We start from the raw sequence: 26,272 nt of genomic DNA, 5'->3' as shown, positions 1-26,272 counted from the left end.
AACCAATGAGACATAGCAAGAAAAAAACAGGAGACGGACACTGAGTTGCAACAAGTTTAATCACAACCACCAAAGGCCACAGAATAACCACCCCCCTATTACATCATAGGGGACAAGACACGGGGACCCAATACCGACTCCAAACTGCCCAAGTCCGCCAGTCTGTAATGACGAACAAAGGTCGAAGGTGGAGCCCAAGTAGCGGCCCTGCACATTTCCATCACAGAAGCGCCCTGAAGCTCCGCCACCGTAGCATCCATACTCCTGGTAGAACAGCCCTGAATCCCTTTGGGGTGGAACCACCCCCTTTAAAGAATAAGCCATCAATATCAGAGAGCGAACCCACCGACTCAGATAAGCCGTGGACGGCTTTTCCCCTTTCTGAGCCAGACCGAAATTCACAGAGAATCACTTTTCCGGAAAGGAGCAACCACCCGTAGATACTCCAACAAGGCCCGTCGCACATCTAAGGAATGCAACCGAACCTCCTCATCCGAGGAAGGTTCTGGACAAAAAGAAGGAAGGATAACCTCCTGGCGAGCATGGAAAGACAAATTCACTTTGGGAACAAACGAAGGAACCGGGATAAGCACCACCCGATCCGGAAAAACTTTACAAAAAGGAAAGGAGCAGGCCAAGGCCCCCAATTCCCCCAAACGGCGGGCCGAAGTAATGGCCACCAGAAAAAAAGTTTTAAAAGACAGATGACGCAGGTCACAGGAACCCAGAGGTTCAAAGGGGGACATAGTCAAAGCATCCAACACCAATGAAAGATCCCAGGAAGGAAAGAACCGCACCGGACGAGGAAACAAGTTAAGAAGACCTTGGAAAAACCGAGGCATCAAATGACCCTCATCAGACAGATTATGCCATGGACCCCTAAAAGCCTGAATCGCCGCCCACTGCACCCTCAGGGAAGCCACAGACAAAACAAACTGGGCTCCATTGTGTAAAAATTGCATCACCTCAAATAGAGAAGCAGACGTAGGATCTAATCCATGTCGGAAACACCAAGAAGAAAAAACGTTCCACTGCCGACCATAAGACATCAAAGTGGAACGCCGTCGGGAAGCCAGTAAAGTAGAACTCAAAGCTATCGGAACCCCCAAACCTGTCAAACCCCTTCGTTCAACTTCCAGGCTGTCAAGTGCAACCGCCTCAACGACCCCATCGGGAGGCAAGGAAACTCCAGAGGCGACGGACAGAGAGGAAGAGTCCACACGTGATCCGAAGCCATCAACTGAAGCAACGGAAACCAATTTGCCCTCTGCCAATGGGGCGCAATCAAGAGAACTCTGGCCTTCAGAAGACATACCCTCACCAGAAACGCACAGAGCAACTGGAAGGGCAGGAAAGCTTACAAAAGACCCTGAGGCCAAGGACACGACATCCCGTCCACCGCCCAAGCCTGAAGACAACTAAACCGGTAGCAAAAGCGACTGATTTCACATTCTCTGGAGATGCAAACACATCTACCACTGGAAGACCCCACAGGTGAACCAGGTGACGAAACAGAGACCATTGAAGGGAGAAAAGCTGAGATGAAGGAATTACGCTGCTCAGAATATCTGCCCGAACATTGACCACCCCCTGAATGTAGGTGGCCCGCAGGGAAAGAACCCATTTCTGTGCCCAAACAAAAATCTTCCTTGCAATGCGGAACAGCGCCCACAACCTGGTCCCCCCTTGTCTGTTCACGTAAGCTTTGGTCACCAAGTTGTCTGTCTGAAAAAGAACCGCTAAACCTTTCAGGGAGTCCTGAAAATGAAGCAGATCCAGAAGCACCGCCTTCAACTCCCGCCAAATCGAGGAACATCTGGCTTCCAGAAGTGACCAAAACCCCTGGACCTGAGCCGACCCCATCCAGGCTCCCCAACCTGAGAGGCTGGCATCGGTCGCCACCACTACCGGGAGAGGAGGAGATAAAGACACCCCTACACGAAGATGAGCTGGCCCCAGCCACCAACCCAACTCCCTGCGTACAAACCCTGACACCGGAATTCGCACCAGAAGAGAACTCGACCCCGGAGACCAATGAACAAGGAACCAGTTTACCAGGCAAAGAAGATGGAACCGTGCCCATGGCACTAGAAAAATCACCTACGCCAAATGACCCTGCAGACGCAGCCACTGAAGGGCTCTGGGAGCAGGCTGTGACAAGATCGACCCCACCAGAGACTGGAGGCCCACTAACCGCTTCTCTGACACAGTCACCAAGCCTTGAAGAGTCAGAAACTGAGCCCCGAGAAAAACTAAATCCTGGGAAGGAACCAAATCTGACCTCCCCCAGTTGACCAAAATAACATGGTTTTGCAGGACCAACAGAACCCGGGCCACAAGCTTCTGCAACATCACCGGAGAGGGCGCCTGGATTAGAATATCATCTAGATAAGGGTGTATAAACACCCCTTCGGAATGTAGAAGAGCCACTAGAGGGGCAAGCACCTTGGTGAAAATTCGGGGAGAGGACTTGAGGCCAAATGGTAGACCACAAAACTGAAAATGGTCCTGGCCCACCGCAAAGCGTAGGAACCGCTGAGAAGACAGAGCCACTGGAACATGCAGGTAAGCATCCTGCAGATCCAGAGATGCCAGGAAATCCCCTGGACTGACCAGAGGAAAAATTGCCTGAATGGAAAGCATACGGAAATGCACAGTCCTGATCCAGGAATTCACCCCCTTTAGATTGAGGACAGGACGAAAGACACCTTTAGAACTAGAAACAAGACGGAATAAGTGCCCAGACCTCTCTCCCGCACAGGAACCTGGGAGATGGCCCCCTTGAGAAGCAAGTCCCGGACTCCCTCCAACAACGCCTGTCTCTGGGCCCCGTGCGCAGGTAGTGGAGTGGGACGCACCCCAGAATCTGGAGGCACAACTTCGAAATCTATGGCGTAGCCATTGTCCACAATATCCAGCACCCAGCGATCGCTGACACTCTCCTGCCAAACAGAAAGAAAGTGCCTCAGCCGTCCCCCAATCGGCCCTATGCCAGGCCCACAATGATTGTCAGGACCCCTTCTTGAATCCTCCCCAGCCCGAAGGAGCCGACTTTTTAGGAGAAAAACGGGTCTGAAAATGACGTTTCCTGAAAGAAAAAGATTTGGAATCCATTTTGGGAGAGGATCGCGAATGCTTCCGCCAACCCTTGCCAGAAGAAGAACCACCTTTGTAAGTCAAGGCATGTTTCCTCTCCTTAAAGGCCCTCGAAAGCATGGAAGGCAACGGATCACCAAATAGATTGCTCCCTTCAAAAGGCAGTCTCAGGAGAGCAGATTTCTCCCCAGGATCCGCCTTCCACATCCTCAACTAGAGGGACCTACGAGCCCCAATCAAAGCTCCCGACGCCAGAGCCGAAGTACGGACAACATCAGAAGACATGTCCGCCAGCAACCTGGCCTGTTGCTCCATAACAGCCAGAAGTTTCGAGCACTCCGAACCTTCCTAAACAGCCACCGCCAGCTTGTCAAAATCCTGCACCAAAGATTGCGCTGAATAAGCAGAAAAAATACCTGCTCTGAGGGCCAAATTCTCTTCCTCAAATGCCCTTTTAAGACCAGAATCCACCTTACTGTCAGTGGCATCAGTAGGAACACAATCCTCCGGATTGACCGCCGTCTTGCCAATCGGAGTTGCCAAAATGGAATCCAGTTTAACTGAGGGTGGCAACACATCTTCCCCTTACAGCAAGTATAGCTTCTGAAGGAACCTTGGAACCTGAGACTTGTCCACATCCTTACACTCCCGGAGTACCATATCCTTAACAGGGCCCTGAAAAGGCATGGCAAACCTCAAAGGCGTCTGATACAGAGGGAACAAGTGAGAATCTGTCCACATAGGTTGAAAAACAGGAAAACCTAAATTGTCTCGAACATGAGACATAACCTCTCACATCTCTTCCCTGGAGACATATTTCCCCCCAGAAGAAGTAGAAGGTGCATCATCATCATCACAAGAAGAGGACCTTTCCGCAGCCCCAGGAGGACGGGCAGTCAAAGAACGTCCAGGCCTGGCCGCACCCGCTTGAAGAGCACAAGACACAGCCACCTCAATCATGTCTTGAACCTCTTCTCTGTACATGAGAGGTGTAGGAGCCCCCACCGTTCCCTGGTGACCCCCAGGAGTGGAGAGGGGAACCTCCATATCCTCCCCTGAAGAAGAGGAAGAGGAAACAATCCGTCATCGCTTTGCCGGAGCCTTAGACATAATGCAAACAAGAAATGCAGGCCAGAGATCCCAGTCCCCATTAAATAATGGAGAAAGCCCCCCCCCCCAAAACAAAATAGCAGCAAATGAAATTGCAGCAACAATTAGCCCAAAAGTACTGAAACGCGGGCAGAACGCCCGTCCTACTGTAATAATACCGAAAAACCACAACCTGCACATCAGCTCGTCCCTGCGAGCCGAAGATCCGGAAGTTCAGCCCCAGCCGCAAAGAGCCGACCAACCTCGTCAGCCGACTCCCAGGACGCGTCTCCAAGGCAGCAACGCATGCCTCCAGAAGACGCGACCACCGGGAACTCACCACGAGGAGCTCCGAGGATCGAGGAGAGTGTAGCCGATGTCCCCCAGGCCCCGCCGTGGAGGAAGAAGAAGGTAAGTCTAGCGGGGCTAGACAAAAAAGAACAGGAGGTGGTGGGGGGTGATTTAAGGTGAAGGGAGGGGTCTAGGGGGAGGCAGGGAGCCTCACTGGTTAAAGGAGGCGAGGGAGGGACGGGAGGTAATGTGATTATTCTGGATATTCTCCTTTGTTCTGAGGTGCAAATCTTGGAACCTCTTTTAGACCTGCAGTAAAACAATGCCTGTCAGCGTAAACTCCCAATAATGTTTAACCAGCAGTTCACGGTATGGAAAAACATTGTGCAGATTCTATGTTCAAAGCATACTCTATCTTTACAAGGGAGCATGTGCCAAGTATATGGTGCCTCAAACTATATTCATTGAAATAGATCCTCCTGCATACCTGTTGGTAGGATACAGTTTAATGTCCTGACTGGACGTTAAACTGTATACTAGCTTTCAAACTGACCTTGTGCTTTACTATTACTAATTCTCTTCTTATTATTATTAGTAAGTATCACTTTACTTTAACTATTAATAATTATTATTATTAATATTTAATTATTACAATTATTATTAGTAGTAAGTATTACTTTCCTTTAACTATTAATTCACCATTTATTGTTTGGATGAGTGAATTTATGGCTTGTGAATGGTTTCAAATTTGTAGCCATTAATACTTTGGTAGTGCATGGAGATATATACTTCATATGTAAAACCAACAAAGCTCAGCTCATATAGTAGGGCTGGCAGTGTCAGGAACATTTAAATTGATTTCTGAGAAGTAACAGATGTGTTGAGGGTGAGAGAGCATTTCATGCGTTTTGATGGAAGAGAGGTCTGGGATGGCAGAGAGAACTGAAGGGAAACAGAGAATGTGTTTGCAAAACGTAAAGAGGCCAGTGGGAAGTGGGGTAAGGGCAACATAATGGGAAACAATGTAAGCAGGTGGGTTTAAGTTAGGGGTGGGTGGAATGTTTCATTCCAACCACGGAATTAGCAGAATTTTGGTCAGTCCATGTTACTCTGTAATTTAATTTCTGGCCAAATTCCACTAATCTTCGCGTGGCAGAATTTTCCTGCTGCTGGCAAGCGCAAACAAGATTTGGCATCCCCTACCATGATTTTCTAGCATTGGTTGTCGCGGTCAGAGGGCTGCCACTCAAGTAGATTTGCTGCTGCTCAAGTAGATTTTGTCCGTGAGCTGCAGCAAAACCTACTCTTGCGCAATGCATGGTGCCATGGTGCCATTTGCATTGTTTTTCATCACTGCTTGCACTACTGGCGCTAAATTGCAGAAAGAGCAGCACAAGCTGCATATTTTCTGCCTATTGGCGGAACTTCACAGAATCCCACAAACTTTTTATATAATGTTGCAGACTTCCCCTGAGTTAAGCTTTGTGAGTCCTGCCCAACACTAGTTAAAGTCCCAGTGACTTATATGGATGGATGCTGGTGCTTTACGGTGAACTGAATCATGTATAGCCAAGAATAATCTAGGTCAGATACATATGTGAAGGAAAGGGCTTGATAGAGTGGGACATGCTTCCTAACAGTGGGTCCTAAGGAGCAATGCCACCTGAAGGGGAACACCGCTAGTGTGTGGGGGAAAGGGAGCTCAGGGGTAGAAAGACTTTTTTAGAATACATAATCATGTATGGGCAAGAATGATCTAGGTCAGATATAAATATGGAGGTAGCCATGTGAGAATAAAATATATTTGCTGAGCCTCACACTCTTAAGAATGATATGAATTGAAATATAGGGTTTTTTTTGTTCTATTTTCTAAAGACACTTAGGCAAAACAATAGAGTCAGATATGTACTGCTGCTCCCATAAGTACCTGTGTCTTCTTGCTGTAATGGCTGCTAGTTTGCTTTGGTGTATATCGTAGTAAGAACTTGGTCAATAAGAGAGTCGTAGAGGTAATCCTTGGATTACCTACTGGATATCCTCCATATTAGTACTACAAATCTTCATTGCCACAGTTCTTTCGCCACGCCCACCTGCACATCTTTGCTTGCCCTTCATGAAAGGAAGGTGTAGATCAGCTGAAAAGGATTCTAAGAATGTAGAAATTCTCGTAGCACACACCAGAGGTGGGCCAGGCTCAATTTCCAGCAATACAAGATAGATATTTTCCATGACAGAGGTGGAACCCACATCATAATAAGACCTGTCACTAGGAAGGGTTGGAATAGCATTAAGGTTCCTATTAATGAGTCACATATTTGGATGGGTGGGTTTAGAAAATAAGCCCTTAGGATGCTCCGTTTGTCATATTTTCTGCCCAGCTGTTGCCACCTGTATTCTTTCCCATGCAGCTATTCAGCACCACATATTAAGTTCAGTGTCGAGCGCATTCATCACCACTCATCAAAAAAAGTCCTAATAGGTCAACTGTTAGATCACCACAACAATTTGAGAAAGATAATTCGGCAACTGTGTACTCCTTCCATTCACATTTATAGGTAACAAAGTGATATTATGATGAATTTGCAAGAAATCTTGGTTTGCAAAAGATAATTGATGGGAGGGTGGGGGTAAAAAATATTCAGTCTTTAAAGTCAATTCAGATTTTAGTTCATCTGATACCATGAAGCAAATAGTATAATGCAGTGCAGGGAATCTGATGTTATGCACACGCTCGCAAACGAAAGCTTAACGTTGTGCTTATACATAGCCTGATACTTGTTTTTTGTTACATATGAGCTACGCATTCCTATTACATTTATTCTGAATTAGTTTCCTTAGCTGACCGTCTGAGACCTTGTTTACTAATATTCGGGATGTCACGAAAGTCGCACTCCTTTCTGAAAAAGTAGAACATTTATTTACAGACAAAGAATCACTCATCGAGTCTGCTTGAACCAACAGAACAACTTAAAAAGCAAAACCTTTCCTTGACAGGTAACCAGACTGATTTGGGAGAGAGACAGGTCAGAGAATGGAAATAGAACATGCAAATAAAAAATGCACTTCCCCTGCAAAGAGCAATGCTGCAGCGAGGCAATAACAATTCATTGTCTCTTGCTTCTATCATGACAACCTGCCAGGATTATATTTGGCCGTGAGAGAAGCTACAGCTTTCATTTTCCTAAGCAACTGGAGCAGTAAAGTCAAGAGGAGTGTGATTTATTTACAGTATCAATGAGGAGAGAACTGGGGATGTGCGCCTCCTTCATAACCAACATATAGAATGTTTTTAAAGGGGATTACTCTTTCGGACGTGAAGTATATATATATGAGGCCTTTGTTGCTGCCCATACCCTGACAGCTCACAAACAGTTTCCATTAGTGCTTAATTTGAGCCGGTGGTGCACTTATTTGTGAGAGCCAACACTTATTTTTCTGCCTCAGGTATTTACTGCGAGCAAAAGACACATAATAGGAAATACGGAGGAAGAGACAAGCATTTGCAATGCTTGGGTCTCGCATTTACTTAAGTTGGTGTTATTGGCATTATAAATGTATAACTGGACTTGTTTTGCCACATTAATTGGTCAACCCTGCCGCATATTTTGGTCCTTCCTGACAGATAATTCCATTGGCCCTACATATAACTAAAAGGCAGTAGGCCTACTGGAATATTTTTTCAAACAAGGCCCTTAAAACACAAACTACTCTGAGGTGCAAAACAAAAGTTCCAGCCATGAGCGAGCTTGCAAGTGCACTGAATGGTGGGATGGATTATTGTTTTGGGGTCACCATTAACCTGGTGTGGGGACCCAGAGATGATCTAGACAGAGTTGGAGCATGTCTCAGGAAATCTGCTTAAGTCAAGCCTGACCCTACATGCTAGGGCTGCAGTCTGAAGAACACAGAAAGAAACGAGCAAAACAGACTTCAATGGGCAGGGAAGAGCCAGCTACACAGCGCTACACAGCGTTTAATACACACAGGTTGAAGATTTGCACAGTGCAAGTGAAACAAGCATAAACAATGCAATGGGTCTCGCGTTTGCTCATGTTAGAGCTGATCGTGTTGTAAACTCCTAACCCGACTTTTCACCTATCGGGCAAAAGTGCATTTGTGTACACAACCCGAAAAAGTGAAATTAACTATGTAAAGCGCTCGACTTCTGCCAAGCGAGATCGCGCTCGTAAATTAGAGAAAAAGAAGTCCACGAGCCGGACAGAAAACAGCGAGCCTCGCATGTTTTCTGTACTTGGTCGCTGCGCTCGAGGAGGGCTAGCCACCGGAAAAGGCATGACGTATGCTTGCCTTCAACTAATGAAAGCAAGCAGATTTTATTAGGCAAGCCCACGAACCAATAAAAAACATTGACATGAAGTTGACAGGGCTCCGAGCCCTTTTCTAAATACAAAAGCGTCTCGCTGCGATACGCTTGCGCGAGCGCATGCCACGCAGGCTCGACCCTAAAAAGGCACAACTCAGGAAGGGAAGGGTGACTTTTTGTGCAGTGATATCAAACAGGGAGGAGAAACTACAAACATCACTAAACGACTCTTTCAGTGCGAGAAAACACAACAACAATAATGTGGTTTAATCCCCTGTTAAATTGAAAGGTCAGTGCTGAGGGAAAAACAAACAGCTAAACTGGTGAGAGGCGAGCACGGCGTGCATAGGAAGCTCCTCCGCCGAGCCCCATATTGCTGTTGCTGTGCTGCAGCTCTCTCTTACACATTTGCATAATGCTAGTCCTGCTGTCAATCAGCAGCCCGCATATCCTCTAGTTAGTTAGGTTACACCCAGGCTCAGGCTCCAGAGCAAAGCTAGGCTTCTCCTTCATTTTCCAGCTTAAGCCTGCCTCTGCAGCTGTTCCTTAAGGTTTCTTCTGCTCAAAGTCGAACAAAACTGAAGGTTTCTTTGCTATCAGACTGATAATTTATCCTTGCAGCAGCTTTGTCTGTATAAAACATGTACATAAACCACAGCGAATGAAATGCTGACGAACCAAACCTGGGAAGCCTTTGCAGCAAACCTGCTCAAACAAAAGTTGGTGTTTTCATCAATCACTGCCTTTAGGATAGGAGCTGTTTCCACAGAACACCCATAATGCTTCAGAACAGTATGGGCTGACTGCTCCTCTGGGCTGAATGGGCTCTTCTATCATCCTAGAAGCTCGAAGCAGAACACAACATACCCACATACCAGAGAACAGAGGGCACAAATTAAGAAGTGGAAACGGCTTGAAGTAGGAAAGGCATTAGCATCTATTACTGGTTGGCAACTGTGACCCATAAGGGTGGTGAGTAATTCAATATTGCTTTGGTAGTTTTATTTATTTATATATTGTGTTATATAGCACAAAGAGTAATGGATGGGTGTCAGAGCGCTATATAGGGTAGCAATATTAGCATCTGACAGTGTGAGGAGGAAGAGCATCAAAGAATCACACGGCAGCAGGTAAAGACACGCATGCAACGTGGTTGGAAACAGCATCAGAAATCAGTTTAGTCGCAAACAGAGAAGAGGTGGAAGGCTACTGGGGAGTTGAACATAAAGAGCAAAAAATGAAAAGTAACACAGTTGACATAAGCGAGCCGATTCAAAGCGCTACGGCTGCCATGAGCTGGAGCAAGAAGGAGAGACATAAAAGGAAAAAGAAGTTTGCTCGCAGTCAGACATATCGGCAATCGTGCAATTATCCATGTAACAGGGTCGATGGCCAAGGCGGTAATAAAACTGCCCCAAGGAAGGACAAACGTAAAGCATTTACCAATGATAACAAATTATTTTTGAAACACAAGCCCACAAACGAGTGATAATGATGGACGTGTGGTGTGCGTGGTTAAGAGCCCAGATAGATACCACCATGTTGGAAAAGCAGCACTTGCACGCTTCCATGCTCGACGTCAAAAACAAAAAAGCATCACAAAGGTAGAAGGTAGAAAGCTGCAAGAGTGAGCTGAAGGAGCAGGGAGTGGATCAAAGTGGGCCGAGAGGAGCATTCAGTGGCCGCACATTTAAATGCAGCAGCCATGTGTTTCAGAGGAGAGCTTTGGGCACCAGCAAGTTTTTATTTACAAATTAAGCACTGGTTTCCAGGGTATTCCTTAACTATGACGACAAGGTCCTCGATGTAGCTGCAATATATCTCTATTTCCTAGCAAGGATGTGCTGGACCATCCATGCTTTACTTAGATATACTTTGTGAATATATCTTTATTGATAGACCATTGGGTCCATTCTCAATGTATTTCATGCCATGAGCATCAATAGTCCATTAATCAACAACATAAACCATGATTAATTCTCTACCTGTATTCAATAAGGATAAATCAGTTTACCGTTTTATGAAAAATATAAAGCAATATCAGTGGTTTAAAGATGTCTCATTTAGAATTACTCTTTACTATCAGAATATAGAGGAGTGTCACATAAAGTTATGGATTCTGATTAAAGTGTGCACATTCCCAGCCCACCTGCTAATTGCTTACATATGGACTTTGTCCAAGTGATTATGCTGTCATGCTTGGTTTACTACAACAAATTGCAATGAGAATGCACAAGGTGATCTCTGAAAGTGGTCCTGTGAAGATCCCCCAAATTTAAGCAAACAATCCCGAATGCATGAACGATTCAGGGATTCGAATGCATGAATGATTCAGGGATTCTATGTATCAGAAAAGTTAGTGCAAAAAGTAGATCAGATGGCATATATTAGGCCATACATTTCATGTAAATAGGCTAAAATGCCACGAACCACGTTCACAAAAAATTGGTAAATCTGCACTCGTAGATTTGCATTGCCTTGTGAATATTTACTTCTTCTTCATAATCACTAATATTCTCATTAGTAAACCTATGAAGCTGCACAAGACACAGACTTCCAAGATTACTATTAACAATGTCACATGACTCATCCCACGAAATCCGATTCACTCTATACAAAATGTCCTGTAGCAATAAAGTCTGCATAGGGGAAATAGAGCCTAAGTGCAAACGCAGACTTTGGTTTTCTTTTTTTCGCCTTCAAGTTGAGAACCTATTTTCCAAGGAGAAAGCCTTCCTCTATAACACAAACAAATGTGGGATGATTAGTTCCCCTTTCTATTCTAGAAGGGGAGTTTCTCCAACCATTGGACAGATTAAATAACTGCATATTACTAAGGTGAGAAAGGGTTGAGTTAAAGATTGGAAATGCACACAAATGTACTTTTATGTAACTTCCATTGAAAACGACTCCTTCGGAAACCTCCTCCCCCTTGCTTGTGTGAGAGTTACGAGTGCAGATTGTTCTACCAGGAACCTCTTTGTGGATAACTGGCAGGTGAAAAAATATACATTTGTTATAACGACATGTATGTACAAAGTTAACGTGATTTGCAAGAAAAAACAGAAGTTATGTGAAAAGAAACACAAAAACAAAAGGAGCTGAAGTACACAAGAAATTACAGACAGGAAGAATGTATTGGAATACTATATTGGACTACAGCCATTAATAGATTGATTATCATATTTTGCTCATAATGGTGGAACATTGATTTCCAATTATTGCAATATATGTTTGTTCTTTTCTTTTGTGCAAAAGGCATAGTCTCCAGTGCTGGGTATTAAAACCCTCCTATGGTTTCTTTTCAGTCACTGGCAAACTGTAGTCGAGAATGCTCCCATGAACTACAAAATGCTCCTACAAGTTAAATGGTAGGGACACATAAGTAACAGGTGTGTTACCTCGATGTGCTTTTGAAATATAGCCTAAAACCTTATCTAAGATTCATAACTGAGTAGATATTTAATATCTTAATAAACACTATTAGATGATAAACATAGGCACATGTTCCTTCATGCCACTACTAAAATAAAGTCTTCTCTTTACACTTAGGTATGTGGTGCATATGGGTAAAGACAGAAAGCCTGTGTGCTCTTCACATATTAAAACTCACTCAATATATTGTTTTCTTTATGAGCTTGCAGCATAACCCAGCAGTAAAGCATAGAACGTGGACTCTTTACAAAGCACAACCTACATAAATATATTCTGGCTGACAGTAGCAACCTCTCAATCACAGATTAGATTTGAGTTTGGTCAGTTGACACTCTGAGCCTCATTCACAGTTCCTCAGTGCAAAGAGCATTCTCTCCCCATGTGAAGGGCCACCCACCACATCTAGCAATCCCTCCTGCCTGGCTGGATTCCCTTTTTCTCAGTGCACACGCTTGCCATCCCGCCACGTTATATTAAGTTTCAACAATATGGAAACAGTACTGTGGAAGGCAGCTCTTGGCAATAAAGGTTTAAATGAAAGAATTATTGTTTTGATAATGGCCAGGTTCCAACATGTCTTTATTGTATTCTCTGCAATTAATGTACTGTAGTGATTATAAGTAATTTTACACCTAATGATTAATGAAATCTATTTTCTCTCAATTCTCTATGCTTGTTAATAATTTTTGTGTGATGTAATCAATTATGAGTTGAAATTACTTATGTTGCAGTTGAATGGAAGGTGTGTATGTATTTATTTCTGTGTTTTAAGGATCTTATATTGTTTGAAATAAACTTTGATAATTCATTTACACATTTTGCATTTTTTGCAGATTGGATATTTCAGATTGCCACATGGAGACTATTTTATCGAACCTGTCCAGAAATATACAACTGAAGAAGGAACAGAACACCCACATGTCATCTACAAGAGACAGACTTCCGAGGACACACATAGGCACCGCCGATCGGCACCCAAAAGGAAGAGTTCATCTTGTGGTGCTAAAGGTAGGCCAATAATAATGTTTCACATTCTCATAAAACAAGAGCCTCGGTAAAAGTCCATGCAGCAAATCTAAGTGTTTAATCATATCTGTCTTGAGATATGAAGCATCTTCATTGATATGATATTGAAATATCCTTTGAGATCCATACATGTATACAGTGAGGTAATCCTGTTAGAGTGTGGACCCAATGTTTATATCCTTTTCACTCTTCTATAGCTGAGATAAGATTTGATTTGACCTGCTTTAACATTCTTAACCTTTTTATATTCTAAAAATAGCTCCTCGTCCATATGATGAATTCTGAAATGGTGGTGTACAAAATGATATTGAGTGATAGCATGCTAATTCTTCACTATTTGAAAAACAGGAATTTTAGCTACTCCAAGTAGCTAAAGAGACAGTCCAAGTATGAACAGATTTATCTAATAACACATTGATCTAATTTATTTATTATCTCATGTGCAAGTAAAGTGCAAATTCACATGACATTTGTTTTATTGAGCTTAGAGTCCACACAAGTTGACACATCGCTTTCTCACATGTGCAAATGGGAAAGATTTGTGAACCCATACTAAATTAAGCATTCAATTTTTCATGTGTGTTTGAATTTGCATAGACTATTTTGATTTTAATGTCTCTATATGTAAATAGGCTATGGTAGTGAACAGATTCTGGTGGCATTTGGAGGATTTAGGACCTGATTTAGATATTGTGGAGAGGTTACTCTGTCACAAGGGTGACAGATAGCCAGTTTGCTGAAATCTAAATCCCATTATATCCAATGGGTTTAGATTTCGGATGATCGGATATCCGTCACCATTGTGATGGAGTAACCATTCCGCCAATATCTAAATCAGTCCCTAAACCAGTTGATGGTGTGGGAGAACTCACTTTGTACCTCATGCATGTTGAATCTGATATTCATCTCAATTCAGAGGCTGCCGTTTTTTTGTGAAAATCACTATTTTTTCCAATGGTATGTTGATGATGGTTTCCTGGGACTTTGAACCTATTTCCATTCAGTTTGCAGAAATTAGACATGTCTGCCAAACGAACAGTAGAGTAGATGAGGGTTACTGAATGAAGTGTATTGTAATTTCTATGAGTTTTACCAGGCAAGTCTCACTTTAAAAGATATCTCAATGTGCAATGAGGCAATATGTCAGTGGTCCTCATTCAGTACATGGACTGATAAAGTAGGGGTTCACTGTTGTCCCCAAGTGACAAGAAACAAGTGTCACTTGAGCATGTAGACTATTGAAAGATAGAACACTGTGTTTAGGAAAACCGTGTCTCATATTGAACAATGATATTGGGGTGTTTGGATCAAAACTCTGAGGACTGCAGAAAGGAAGTATTCATAATATCAAATAGGGGATGATATCATTTACCTTGAGATAGGGACAATTTCATGTAGTCATTTAGAAGATAGAACTTGAGGTCAAGATGGTAATGAACCACTTACCAATGTGCTGTCTTCTGAGAGAAAAAATGTTACTTATGAAGAGACCTTTATGGCTGCTAATTTTAAGACATGTACATGTGTTATTGAACATGTACACGAAAGATATAACATTCATTCTCAATACATATGGAGGTTGCAAGTACATAATGTCAAAGAATTCTGATTTAAAAAGGAAAGAGTGTTGAGTTGTATTTCTAAGTGCAAATGAACTTAAGTAGATGTGTTTTCATCCAGGAGAGTTTGAGAATTCAGCTGAGAAGATATGCTGAAGACAATAAAATGTAGATGAACTTTTGAAGACATTGGAGTGATACCAAGTACCAAATAAATGGCCTTAAGGGAAGAATCTGAATGGCTACTAGTAAGCGAGGCAAAAAGTGTGAGATAAATTGACACAGTAGAAGAACCACTGGGATGGGAGATAAAATAGCATCTCCTGTAAAAATGAGACCAATGCTATGTTATGGTATCAATTATATAAAATCCAGACTGTTGTAATGCTTCTTGGGTCTGGTAGAAGTTGTATGATGGAATTGGTTGTTTGAAGGAACTGGCAGATGATGATGTCATTGGCTCACAAGAATCTATTCAGGACTTATGATATCAAAACGTTGGCAAAGTATTGTTGGTATTGTTTCTGGTAGCCAGCCATGGATAATGATTCATCAAGAAACGATTGAACGCCTTGACACCCCCGGGTGATAAGTCGCTCGTTACAAATATTTGATTGATTGATTGAGACCGTAAGCTGGTAAATGTGTGAAATATTGTATTGTTGTGCCCTTGCCTGCAGTGGAATTACACCTTTGGGGTTGTGGACTGAGGTAAATGTGATTGGAACTTCAATGTTGTTGACGGAAGTCAAAAATGAATTCTGGAGTTAGTACCCAGAGGATGGAATAGTGCAGAGAGAGGCAATATTTTGTTGGAGAATTATATCCAACCGCTCCATTATGACCCTGGCCATCAGGACACCAGGGGACCGATGTCCCCACCAGGAACATGGTTCCCGACGGTGGTTTGTTTTGTACTCAGCCAGGGTGGCGCTGAGTTCAGTGCTGCCAGGCTGATTACAACTCTACTTATTGCCAGTTTTTTTATGGTGGTCTTATCGCTATGGAAAGGCTGGCTGTAAGCCAGTGCAGGGGCCCCCCTGCACAGCACTGTCAGAATGCGCACTGTCTGCTTTGCAGAAACTGTGCATTCTGAGGGTGCTGGGAGGCCCCTCTGTGCGACGGCATTGGCCTCCGCCTCATGTGGAGCCGTGACCAATGCCACCACACAGTTCCACTGAGCTCAGCCCAGTGGAAACCTTGTAATGGGGCTGGTGGGGAGACCGCCAGCTCCACGGCCATTTCCTCACCATGAGTCTGGTGGTTAGCTTGTCCTAAGTGAGTAGTATCAAAGGAGGGGGATAGCTGGAACAATATCCTGTTTGTCTTGAATATAGTCTTCAGCTTGATGGCGTGTTCTGATGCTATAATGTGTAGCGAGTTAACTCAGTTATCACAAGTTCAAAAGCCCTGATATATTGTACAATTCATATTTTCAGTTGACACTGTGCCTAATTCTCCTTGTTCCCATATTTTCTCATTTCACTACTCCTAATTGCGTTCCAGAGTTGTCTGAAATCTTAATCTATGTTTCCAAACACAGTGAAATAAACGTAAATATTTCTCTGTATTTGCAAAACATTTACCTAAAAAAGTCAATATATATGTTTCACAAAATTTTTTCCTGAAATAAATCTGCAAACATTTACTTTGCCGTTATTTTTTCAGCAAACCAATTTGATGAATTAAATGTCAATTGATGTGTGTTTTTCTCTTAAACACTTATTTTGGGTGAATTCTGGTCTTTATAAAAAAAGTCTGTACATTTTATGCCCTGTCCTGAAATGTGCAATTTAGCATTTTCCTGACTTTAATGTGAGTGAAGCCATACAATTTTGCATATCTAGAATAATTGCACTGCTGTTTCAAAGCACCGTAATTCCGTAAATGATATAAAACCACTTCCCACATAGACTTGATACTAAAAATACACCCTTCCAACTACACACTCTTTACTGTGTAGCTTGGCATTCAGTGTGTAAGTGTTTCAGTGAACCGTCCCCCCACTCATGGGTAGTAAGCGTTAAAGAAATGTTACAGTGTAATACAATGTAATACATTATAATGAAATACAATATAGAGAAAGGCTCCCCTGAAGGGCAGACTTAGTTGGTGCAGTTGTTGAGAATTCTCAACTTGACACTCTTGCTATTGAGTAAAAGTTAGAGGTGTGTAAAGTTACTACCAGGCGGGTCTCAATGTACTTCAACTCCAAATGCTGGTAATGACAGGTTGTGGTCAACATCTCTACAATGCTGAGGGCCAGAACAATGGGACCAAGAATCCAGGAACCAGCTATGCTAATCAGAGACAGTGCAGTCAGCCTTAATGTGGTCTTCTTGTCTATGATGCTCCCCTGTAGGAAATGCATGTTGTTGATAACCGCAGTTGTAAAATTGTCTTAAAATTGTCTGTGTGTTTTGAATGTTTCTTCTCATTATTTTCGTTGGTGATTCTAACATTTTGGCTACCTATAAACACGCAATGGATAGTAAGGGGATCAAAGTAAATCAAGCGAGTAAGGAAAATGAAGCCATGTGAAAGTTAAGTGCTGAGCAGGAACAGAAGGCAATATAAAAATGAACAACTAACAACATGATGGAAAAGTAACCATGTGAGGTAATAAGGAGAGTGGAAATATGGTAAAAAGATAATAAATAAATGGAGGCAGCAAAAACACACACACATCGGCACACAAACGTGATCTCACACACACATAGACAAACCAACGTTTTTTAGCATGTGAAACTGTGGCATGATGTAAAATAGTAGCTTAGGAAGGAATTGTGAACTCATCTGGGAGTGTAATAAGAGAAAAACCTAATGCATAAATGTAGTTGCAGTACCAGTCAGCCCCTTGTGCATGTCCCAAGGACAAATGGAAGGAAGATCAATGCTAAGCACCTGCTTGAGCCAGAATCAATATTATGTAGGAGTAGATGGACAGATGCTCAGGAAGTAACTGAGGCAATTTGTAGAAGACACAAAGTAATTAATGCCAATCTAGTTTTTCACTATCAGTATATGTGCTGAAAAAAGATAATGGGTAACAAAAGCTTGAATTTAAAGTACCCAGGGATCCCATGGTCACTTCAGCATGAGTCAAAGAGAGATAAGTGCAGATCTCTTTTCATTGGTGGATCATAATTTACACTACCCTCACAACATTGCACACATTTTGGGACTAAGCAAAGCCTTGTATCTTGGAAAAGGCTCATCTAGATTCCAAGTTACCACTTAGGGACATCTGATGCTTAGTGGTAACTCATTTCAGAATCATTAAAATTACCAGACGTCACCTCCTGGCTATACCAATGGCCAATCCCAATCAATAATGACGTAAAGAACAAGAAAGAGAGTGAGGGAAAACAAGCAGTGGCAAATCAAGAGCTTGCTTATGGCTTTTCCATTGCTTTTTTGTGAAATATAACCACCAAACCACCTGCCGAGTCAGACCGCAACTACCTCCGATGCATCCTACTAAACACCCGCTCTGCACGCAAACACACCGTCAAACTCTGGGACCTGCTCAACACTTCCACCCTGAACGTCGCCTTCTTGACGGAGACCTGGATGAACGCCTCCTCGGCCCCGGACATCGCCATAGCCATTTCGGATGGCTACAAGATCACCTGCCGGAATCGCACCAACGGAGTCGGAGGTGGAATCGCCATCGTCCACAAGAACACCATCAGGGTGACGACCTGTACCGACGACACTCTCAGCACTGCCGAACACCTGCACTTCCAGATCCACACCAATCCCAACACCACCCTCAGAGAAACTCTCATCTACAGAACCCTCAGGACCACGACCTTAGTTCTGCGACTCCATCGCCGACCTCGTCAGCAGGCACGCCCTAGCCTCCGCCGACTACATCCTCCTCAGTGACCTGAAATTTCACCTGGAAATGCTGGACCTCGTCTTCTCCGCCAGCCCCCACGTCACCTTCAGCCACACCACGAACTCCCATGGTCCGACCACCGCTGCATCCACTTCACCTTCCAGAAACCTACTGCCTAGTTTCAGCCGCTGCACCACCACATACTTGGATGTATTGTTGCCTGTTCTCCATATTGCACACCGCTATGTCTTTATCACTAATTCCATAACAATCCAACTGTCATCCAGCTCGTTCCTGTTCTTCTCCATGCACCTTTCCTAATTTCACGTGCCTCTCCTCCAGGTCCCCCATGTCCCCAAACCCTAACCTCACCCTCTGCCCCCTGACTCATGCTGTAGGCCCCACTCTCCTCTAATATGCCCTGGCTTTGCCTCCTCAATCAGCAGGTCAGAGCAACGCACACAATAAAATGTCTCTACATGGAGTGGTCAGCGTGTCTCGGCAGGCTTCACCTCAGGGTGCTCGATGTTCGGATTTCAAGGCTGTGCTGTGGTGCAGTGAGGATAGAAGGGACATGAGAGCTGCAAGGAGGGAGGTAGGAGTTGTGGTTGCTACTACTGCTGCAGCCTGAGCTTCAAGCGGTTTTGAGCTTCAGCCTAGTGTTGTAGAGAGTGGGGCGCAGCTGGACCACAACTCTTGTCTTGTGACTGTCTTATGAAGTGTAAAGATTTGGACATGAGGTGGCATGCTGAAGACAGAAATTGTCCCCTAAGTCTGTCATGGCTGTGCCACACTGCCCCGAGCAAAAAGGGTTTTAACATAGGGGTGGGTGCTGGTAAACCTCGCAAAGTGGCGGTTGCGGGTTTTTTCTGAACTCTACACTCCAAGTGGAGCACAAAGTGAGCAAAATCCATAAACTCCATTGGGGGAGCAGAGTTTACTGCCCACCCCTAATCACAATTGGCTTAGGCAGTGAACAAGGGCTTGCCCTCCACCCACAGGCTGGCACTCGGCATAAAAGTGGACTCCCATATGCCTCTCATCAAAGCACTCCTTAACCTGTGAAGATCAAAAGGAGCATCCTGCTGTCTGCAACCTGAAGAAGTCTGGGCCTTGTTTTGAACCCAGGACTCCAGAAGTGCCTCCACGAGTCAGTTGGCTGAGCTTCTGTTTATGCTAAAGTGACACAAAAACCTTCCCGAGGTCTCTCTCTCTGCCTAGGTGACCATTTCCAACTTGACCTGTCCTTGACCCTGCTGCTGGCCTTTGTTGGAGTGAGTTCCAACCTCCAAGTGGTACCCCCAGTTCCTTAGCTGGTTTTAGAATACGATCCTCCTGTCCACAAACTGCAAGAAGTGGGACCTAGAAACAGTTTGCCAACTTTTTGCCTGGAGAACCGACTGTGAATGCAGTCAAAGCAGCAGCCAAAAACCTCAGCTTGGCGGGTTGCCTAGCTGAAGGAGATCAGACTTCCAGAACAGTTTACAAGGCTTCATCGGGACCAACGCTCAGGAGCATCCAATCAGCGTCAAGGAATTATTTGGCATAGGCTTCAGACTTGGACCACTTGGACCTTTCCTGCCTTTGTCACCAACTGTACCAGGAACCCACTCTTCAACTGCCTACCATCGTTAAGCCTAGCTTCAGATCCAGCTTGCCTCAATGATGACTCTTTGCCAATAACATTTTCTCTATAAAAGTTTTTACATCCGAAAGTTAAGTTTCCGCCAGGATGAACCTTGTCCTGTTTAAGCAGTGATCAATCATGGTCAGCTTTTGACTTTGACTCAGTCTAGTGCAACACGGTAAACGTGGTGGGCACACTGTCCCTTTCTCTCTCTATTTTTAATTAAAATTTAAAAGATTCCTATTTCCAGTTCTACTTATTGTGTTTTTGGCATTTCAGTTACATTTGCCCTATTTTTATAAATTGGTTTGAGATTTTTATTGTCTTTCCGCTTTTTTGCTGTTTGTGTACTGCATAAAGTTCTTTGTGCAAAGCAACCAGAAGGCTAGGCACAGGTTTTTTAAGTTACTTTTTAGGTTCACAGTGAAAAGGATTGTGATTATTATTACAGAAGGACTGTCACCATCCTCAACTAATATTCAAATTTCTTACATTAAGACAAGAAAGTCCAATCTTCCTTCGGGTTTTTCAGACAGCAGGACATGCCTTCTGATTCTTCTCAAGTCAAAGAGTGGTCTAAAGAGAGGTCTGCGGGGTCTTTGTACCCAATTCTAGGCAAGCAAATGTTCCAAAATGAGGTATGTTACATGGGTTTGAGACCTATAATTACTTTATTCTTTCATTTCTAGTAAGGGACAGAGGCCCTAATTCTAACCTTGGCGGACGGCGGAGGCCGTCCGCCAAGGTACCGCCGTCAGAACACCGCACCGCGGTCGAAAGACCGCTGCGGTGATTCTGACATTTGCCCTGGGCTGGCGGGCGGCCGCCAAAAGGCCGCCCGCCAGCCCAGGGCAAATCAACCTTCCCACTAGGATGCCGGCTCTGAATTGAGCCGGCGGAGTGGGAAGGTGCGACGGGTGCAGTTGCACCCGTCGCGTATTTCAGTGTCTGCTAGGCAGACACTGAAATACTTTGTGGGGCCCTCTTACGGGGGCCCCTGCCGTGCCCATGCCATTGGGGCCCCCAGGGGCCCCGTGGCACCCCCTACCGCCATCCTGTTCCTGGCGGGCGAACCGCCAGGAACAGGATGGTGGTAGGGGGTGTCAGAATCCCCCATGGCGGCGCAGCAAGCTGCGCCGCCATGGGGGATTCTAAGGGCAGCGGTAAACCGGCGGGAGACCGCCGGTTTACCCTTTCTGGCCGCGGCTGAACCGCCGCGGTCAGAATGCCCTGCGGGGCACCGCCGGCCTGTCGGCGGTGCTCCCGCCACCCTGGCCCCGGCGGTCTTGTACCGCCGGGGTCAGAATCACCCCCAGAATGTGTAAAAAAACATATAATCCAGTTATTTCTATTTTTCTAGCTTACTCTGTGGATCTGTGTTTAGCCATTATTTAAACCGAAACTGTTAGCTCTTTATTTACATGTGTTGAAAGTTGTCGTCCACATGTGGCAAGCCCATTTAGTACTGAGAAGTTGTTAGTGGAGATAGTTACAAATGCCTCCATTACAAGCCAATTTCCCAAGTGTGAGGCAAATTAAGCAAAAGCCCTTACAGCTTGCATATCAAATAAAGATAAGGGGACGCGCGTCTGGGGTCAGACGGGACGCGCGTCTGGGGTCAGAGGAGGTAGGAGGAGGTGCTGCTGGTGATCAAAGGGGCAGGAGCCCTTTAAAACTTCTTTTAGCGCTCCTGCCGCCGCGGGAAGCGCGTTCGGGGTCAGAGGCGGTCGGAGGAGGTGCTGCTGGTGATCAAATGGGCAGGAGCCCTTTAAAACTTCTTTTAGCGCTCCCGCTGCGGGACGCGCATTGCTGGTGCCGGGGGCGGAGCCACTTTTCTCAGGGCAGGAGCTCTTTAAAAGACTCATCGCGCTCCCGCCGTCACGGGACGCGCGCGGGCGGCGCCCGGGCAAAGCCCGGGCCAAGGGCGGGCCCGTCCTCCGCCCGTCAGCTCCTGGAAGAGGCTGGGCCATACCCCTTAATCTCTCGGTTCTTGTGCTGCGTCGACCAGCGGGGACCTGCGGTGCTGAGTACGTTTCCTTCTTTTATCTCTTCCCCATTCTCTATTCAGCATGGGAAAACGCAAGGTTCGTTCTAGTCCTGACCTGACTACAGCCAAATCCAAAAGCTCCAAATCTAACAGAGCAACGCAATTCCACTCCAATTGCGTTTCTGGAGAAATTGATAACTTAATTGAGGAAGTGGAATCCATCCTCAAGGAAAAAGAGGGCAACGCCTGTAAGAAACTGAAATCAGGATCCTTACTTCCATTTCTAACGACTAGCTCCATTGAACCTACTGACATTCAGCCAAAGAAAACTTTAGCCCAGGTTGCTCTCCCTCCCAGCTCGACTGGTCTGGCTAATTCCTCGCTTTTGCCTGGCACTAGTTCTAATTTGGACGTAAACCGTTCTGTTCCCATTGTCAATGGGATTCCATGCACAAATCGGTTTACGGTCTTGGATCAACCAGAATTAGCAAATGCCATACAGCCTTCGCTCCCTGTGCCTGTGCCTTTTAAACCCACTTTTGATCCTCCTAGTGATGATATCTTAGCTCTGGTATCTATTCTAAAGCGTGAAGTTGGGGAATTGAAGAGTCTCTTATTTGAGGTCCTTAAAGTACTCAAAAAACCTGACCTAACTCCTCAGTCTATCCCGAACTCAGCCACTGTACAAGCTTCTCGGCCATTGGCTCCTGTTGCTCCGCCAGTTGACTCCCCATTGCCACGGGAAACGGACAAGAGTTCTAGTTATAGTCATCATTATGGAAATCACTCGACTTCTGCTCAAGCGAATGTGCCATTCTTTCCTCTTAACATGGGCCAATTTGTGGCCCATTCTACTCATGCGCCCAACCGAAACCGCATCAACATGTGTAACGTCCCTCGACTTCCATCTCATATGAGGGAAGACACTTCCTCTCTTATTAACAAGGTGTTGTACTGGATTCGCCACACCAGGGGCTGTTGCTCTATCATCCATGCGGACATTGCCTTTGCTTCTCGTGTGCGATGCCCTGGTGGGCGGGACACTATCAAACTTCATCTTGCCAGCCCCGCGTTAGTTAAAGGGATCTTGCAGATGGAAGCTCGTAATTTATCAAGATCTGACTCTGATATTTTTTTTAGAGAAAGTTTGCCTGCTATGGGTCACAAGATCTCGTCCTTGCGTCCAACCGGAGCCATCCCAATTCCCGTAATGTTTCTGTTTCAACTGTCTCCTCAGGCTTGTTGCCTTTTCCAGGCGACGGGGCTGCTATGGTCTGCAACAATAAAGATACCTTCATACAAGACCCCGTCACCTCAGGGGATACATCGGATGTAGATTGACTATGTCATTCTAATTCTTGCAAACATAATGTTCCACATGTCTGGGCAACGTCACTCACAAGATCTCCACTCGGTCTGGGTGTCAATACTATAAGGGCTTTACCCTGCACCACTAATGGGACTTCCAATCCTGCTCTCGATGCCGACTCTTGTATGTCAGCTTGTAGTATTACAAAAAGGAAAATATTGTCTTGGAATGTGGCTGGCATCATGAGCAAATTATCTGATCCGGACTGGGGGGCTTATGTTGAATCTTTTTCTATATGTATGTTTCAGGAAACTTGGGCTATGGATTGTGCGTATAGGCAAGGCTATTGTTGTTTCACTAAAAAGGCGACTCCGTCCACTAGGGGAAGAGCGATTGGGGGCCTATGTACGTGGGTCAAGTTGACTGATGTGGGCAGGGTAAAGGAAATCACTATTGACTCCTGTGACATCCTTACAATAGCAATATGGCCTATCACAGGCACTCCGGTGTTATGTATTAATATTTATAATAGGCCAGGTCCATTTAACCGCCAGTCTGGTACTATTCATCTGTTGCACAAATTTTTAACCGATCTTTATTCTAAATATTGTGTTATTATTGCAGGTGACCTCAATGCCCAAATTGAATTAGATTCAGCTTTTGTCGAGTCTAACCAGGCCGAAGATGAAGTATGGAATCTTCCCCCGCTTTCAATCCAACCAGTGTCATGTACTCCTCCCCTTAGGGTCATGCAGATAATAGACCTTGTAGTAACTCATGGCCTGCATTTTGGAAATGGCCGTTTTTTAAATGACAACTCTAGACCCACCTTCTTCAGAGGCCACTATAGCAGCACTCTGGATTACGTTATTTTTGATCTACGAGTTTGGCACTTTATAATCAATGTTGAGGTTGGTTCTCGGTACACTAGCGACCATACCCCTTTACAAATTGAATATAATGCAACCCTTTTTTCAGGGCTGACTCCACCTTATGTTCTGGATGCTCCCAATGATCGGCTGGAATTATCCAGCAATAGGCGTGTGGTGAGATGGTCTTCGTTTTTGAATTCTAACCTGCTTAACGACAAGCTTTATGACCTAGTCTCTTGCCATCAGCTTTTTGATGACTCTATTGTCTTATCTCCCTCAGAAGTTATGTCCTCTCATGCGGCTCTTTTTATGGATCTCAAGGAGCTTTTTACTAAACCCCCCTCAACCCAAAACAATTTCTCCTTGCCCAGTTGTAAGTGGTTTGATAAGGAGTGTCGGGAGGCTAAGAGCCTTTTGTCCAAAGCTCTAGAGCTAAAGAGCCGGGATGCCATCATACACGCAAGAAGGAACTATGCTTCTACTTGTAAGTCATCTAAACTTAAATACGAAGAAAAATTGTGGGAGCGTCTGCTGGAGGCTGCTAGTGCCTGTGACCTCAAACTTTTTTGGACCCTGGTCTCACGTAGAGACCCCGCCCTTTCACCCACCCCTGAATGTCATATTGATGCAGAATCCTGGCTCTCCCATTTTTGGGAACTTTATGGGTCTTGCGCCAATCCGAACAACTCTCCTATTGATTCTTCACTGTGCTTTTCCCCTATGCCACCCTTTACCCTAAAAGAAACTGAGCTGGAAATTTGTGCTCAACGAACAGGGAAGGCGCCTGGCTTAGACAGTGTCCCATCGGACCTGTATAAATCAGATTTATCTGTTTGGACCCGGTACATTAATAGGCTATCGAATACTGTTTTGATAACTCGTTCTTACCCAGATACGTGGAAGGTGACTACTATCGTCCCTATACATAAAAAAGGAGATAAGAGCTCCCCTGGGAACTACAGACCGATTAGTCTATTAGATAACCTGCAAAAAATATTCTCTTTCCAGTTGTTATCCAGATTAAAACACTGGATAACAAAAAATCAGGTTTTAAGCCATCTCCAGGCTGGTTTCCGGGATAAGGTCAGTACCATCGATCAGGTTTTCCGATTTACTACCATCAAGTGGAAGACCGTAGACGCAGACAAAGGCCATTTATTCGTGGCCTTTGTCGATTTGAAATCTGCGTTTGACCTTGTCTCGCGTGCCAAGCTCTGGGAGGTCTTGAGCAACATTGGAGTTCCGGGTTCTTTGATTAATGTTATCCAAGATCTTTACTCTGACAATTATGCCAGAGTGCACTGGGGTTCGGCTGGTGAGTTGACCCCAGCTTTTTCTACAACGCGAGGTGTGAGGCAGGGGTGCGTTCTCGCCCCCACCCTATTCCTATTGTTTATTAGCGCTTGCATCCCATACCTCTTAGATTGTTATGGTGATGCCCCGAATTTGGGTGGCCAGAAGTTCCCCTGTCTACTGTTCGCAGACGACACCCTGTTACTCTCGCGAACTGCCATGGGTCTTTCCAGATTGCTATCTCGATTTGTGGAGTTTTGCAAAGACCACGGGTTGGAAATCAACTCAGCAAAAACAAAGTATATGGTCTTTGGGGACAGTAGGTGTAAAATGAAGAGACCAGTATACCTAGACGGTGCTCCCTTGGAAAGAGTGGGCACCTTTGACTATTTAGGTATCAAACTGGAAGACTCACACCTATGGCATGCACACCGCCAGAAATCTCTATTGTGCTTGAAGCAAAGGGCGGGTGGCATTGTAAGATTCGCTTCTAGATCTCCCAAGTTTGCAATGTCTCCCG

At 44.8% G+C, this 26,272-nt stretch overlaps 1 protein-coding gene across 3 annotated transcripts in view; it reads left to right on the top strand.

The window, feature by feature from the left end:
- The window catches only part of ADAMTS12 (ADAM metallopeptidase with thrombospondin type 1 motif 12), a 3,732,731-nt gene that overhangs the window by 982,239 nt on the left and 2,724,220 nt on the right, over positions 1 to 26,272 (top strand). For all 3 annotated transcript variants that reach the window (XM_069220543.1, XM_069220552.1, XM_069220534.1), the window contains exon 3: positions 13,069 to 13,243. In XM_069220543.1, coding sequence (XP_069076644.1) covers positions 13,069 to 13,243 — 175 coding nt within the window. The remainder of the gene's footprint in view (positions 1 to 13,068; positions 13,244 to 26,272) is intronic.

The sequence above is a fragment of the Pleurodeles waltl genome, chromosome 1_1 (genome assembly GCF_031143425.1).
Source record: "Pleurodeles waltl isolate 20211129_DDA chromosome 1_1, aPleWal1.hap1.20221129, whole genome shotgun sequence".
Lineage (NCBI taxonomy): Eukaryota > Metazoa > Chordata > Amphibia > Caudata > Salamandridae > Pleurodeles > Pleurodeles waltl.
The sequence above is the reverse complement of the archived record's forward strand: the minus strand, read 5'-3'. Positions and strand labels throughout refer to the sequence as shown.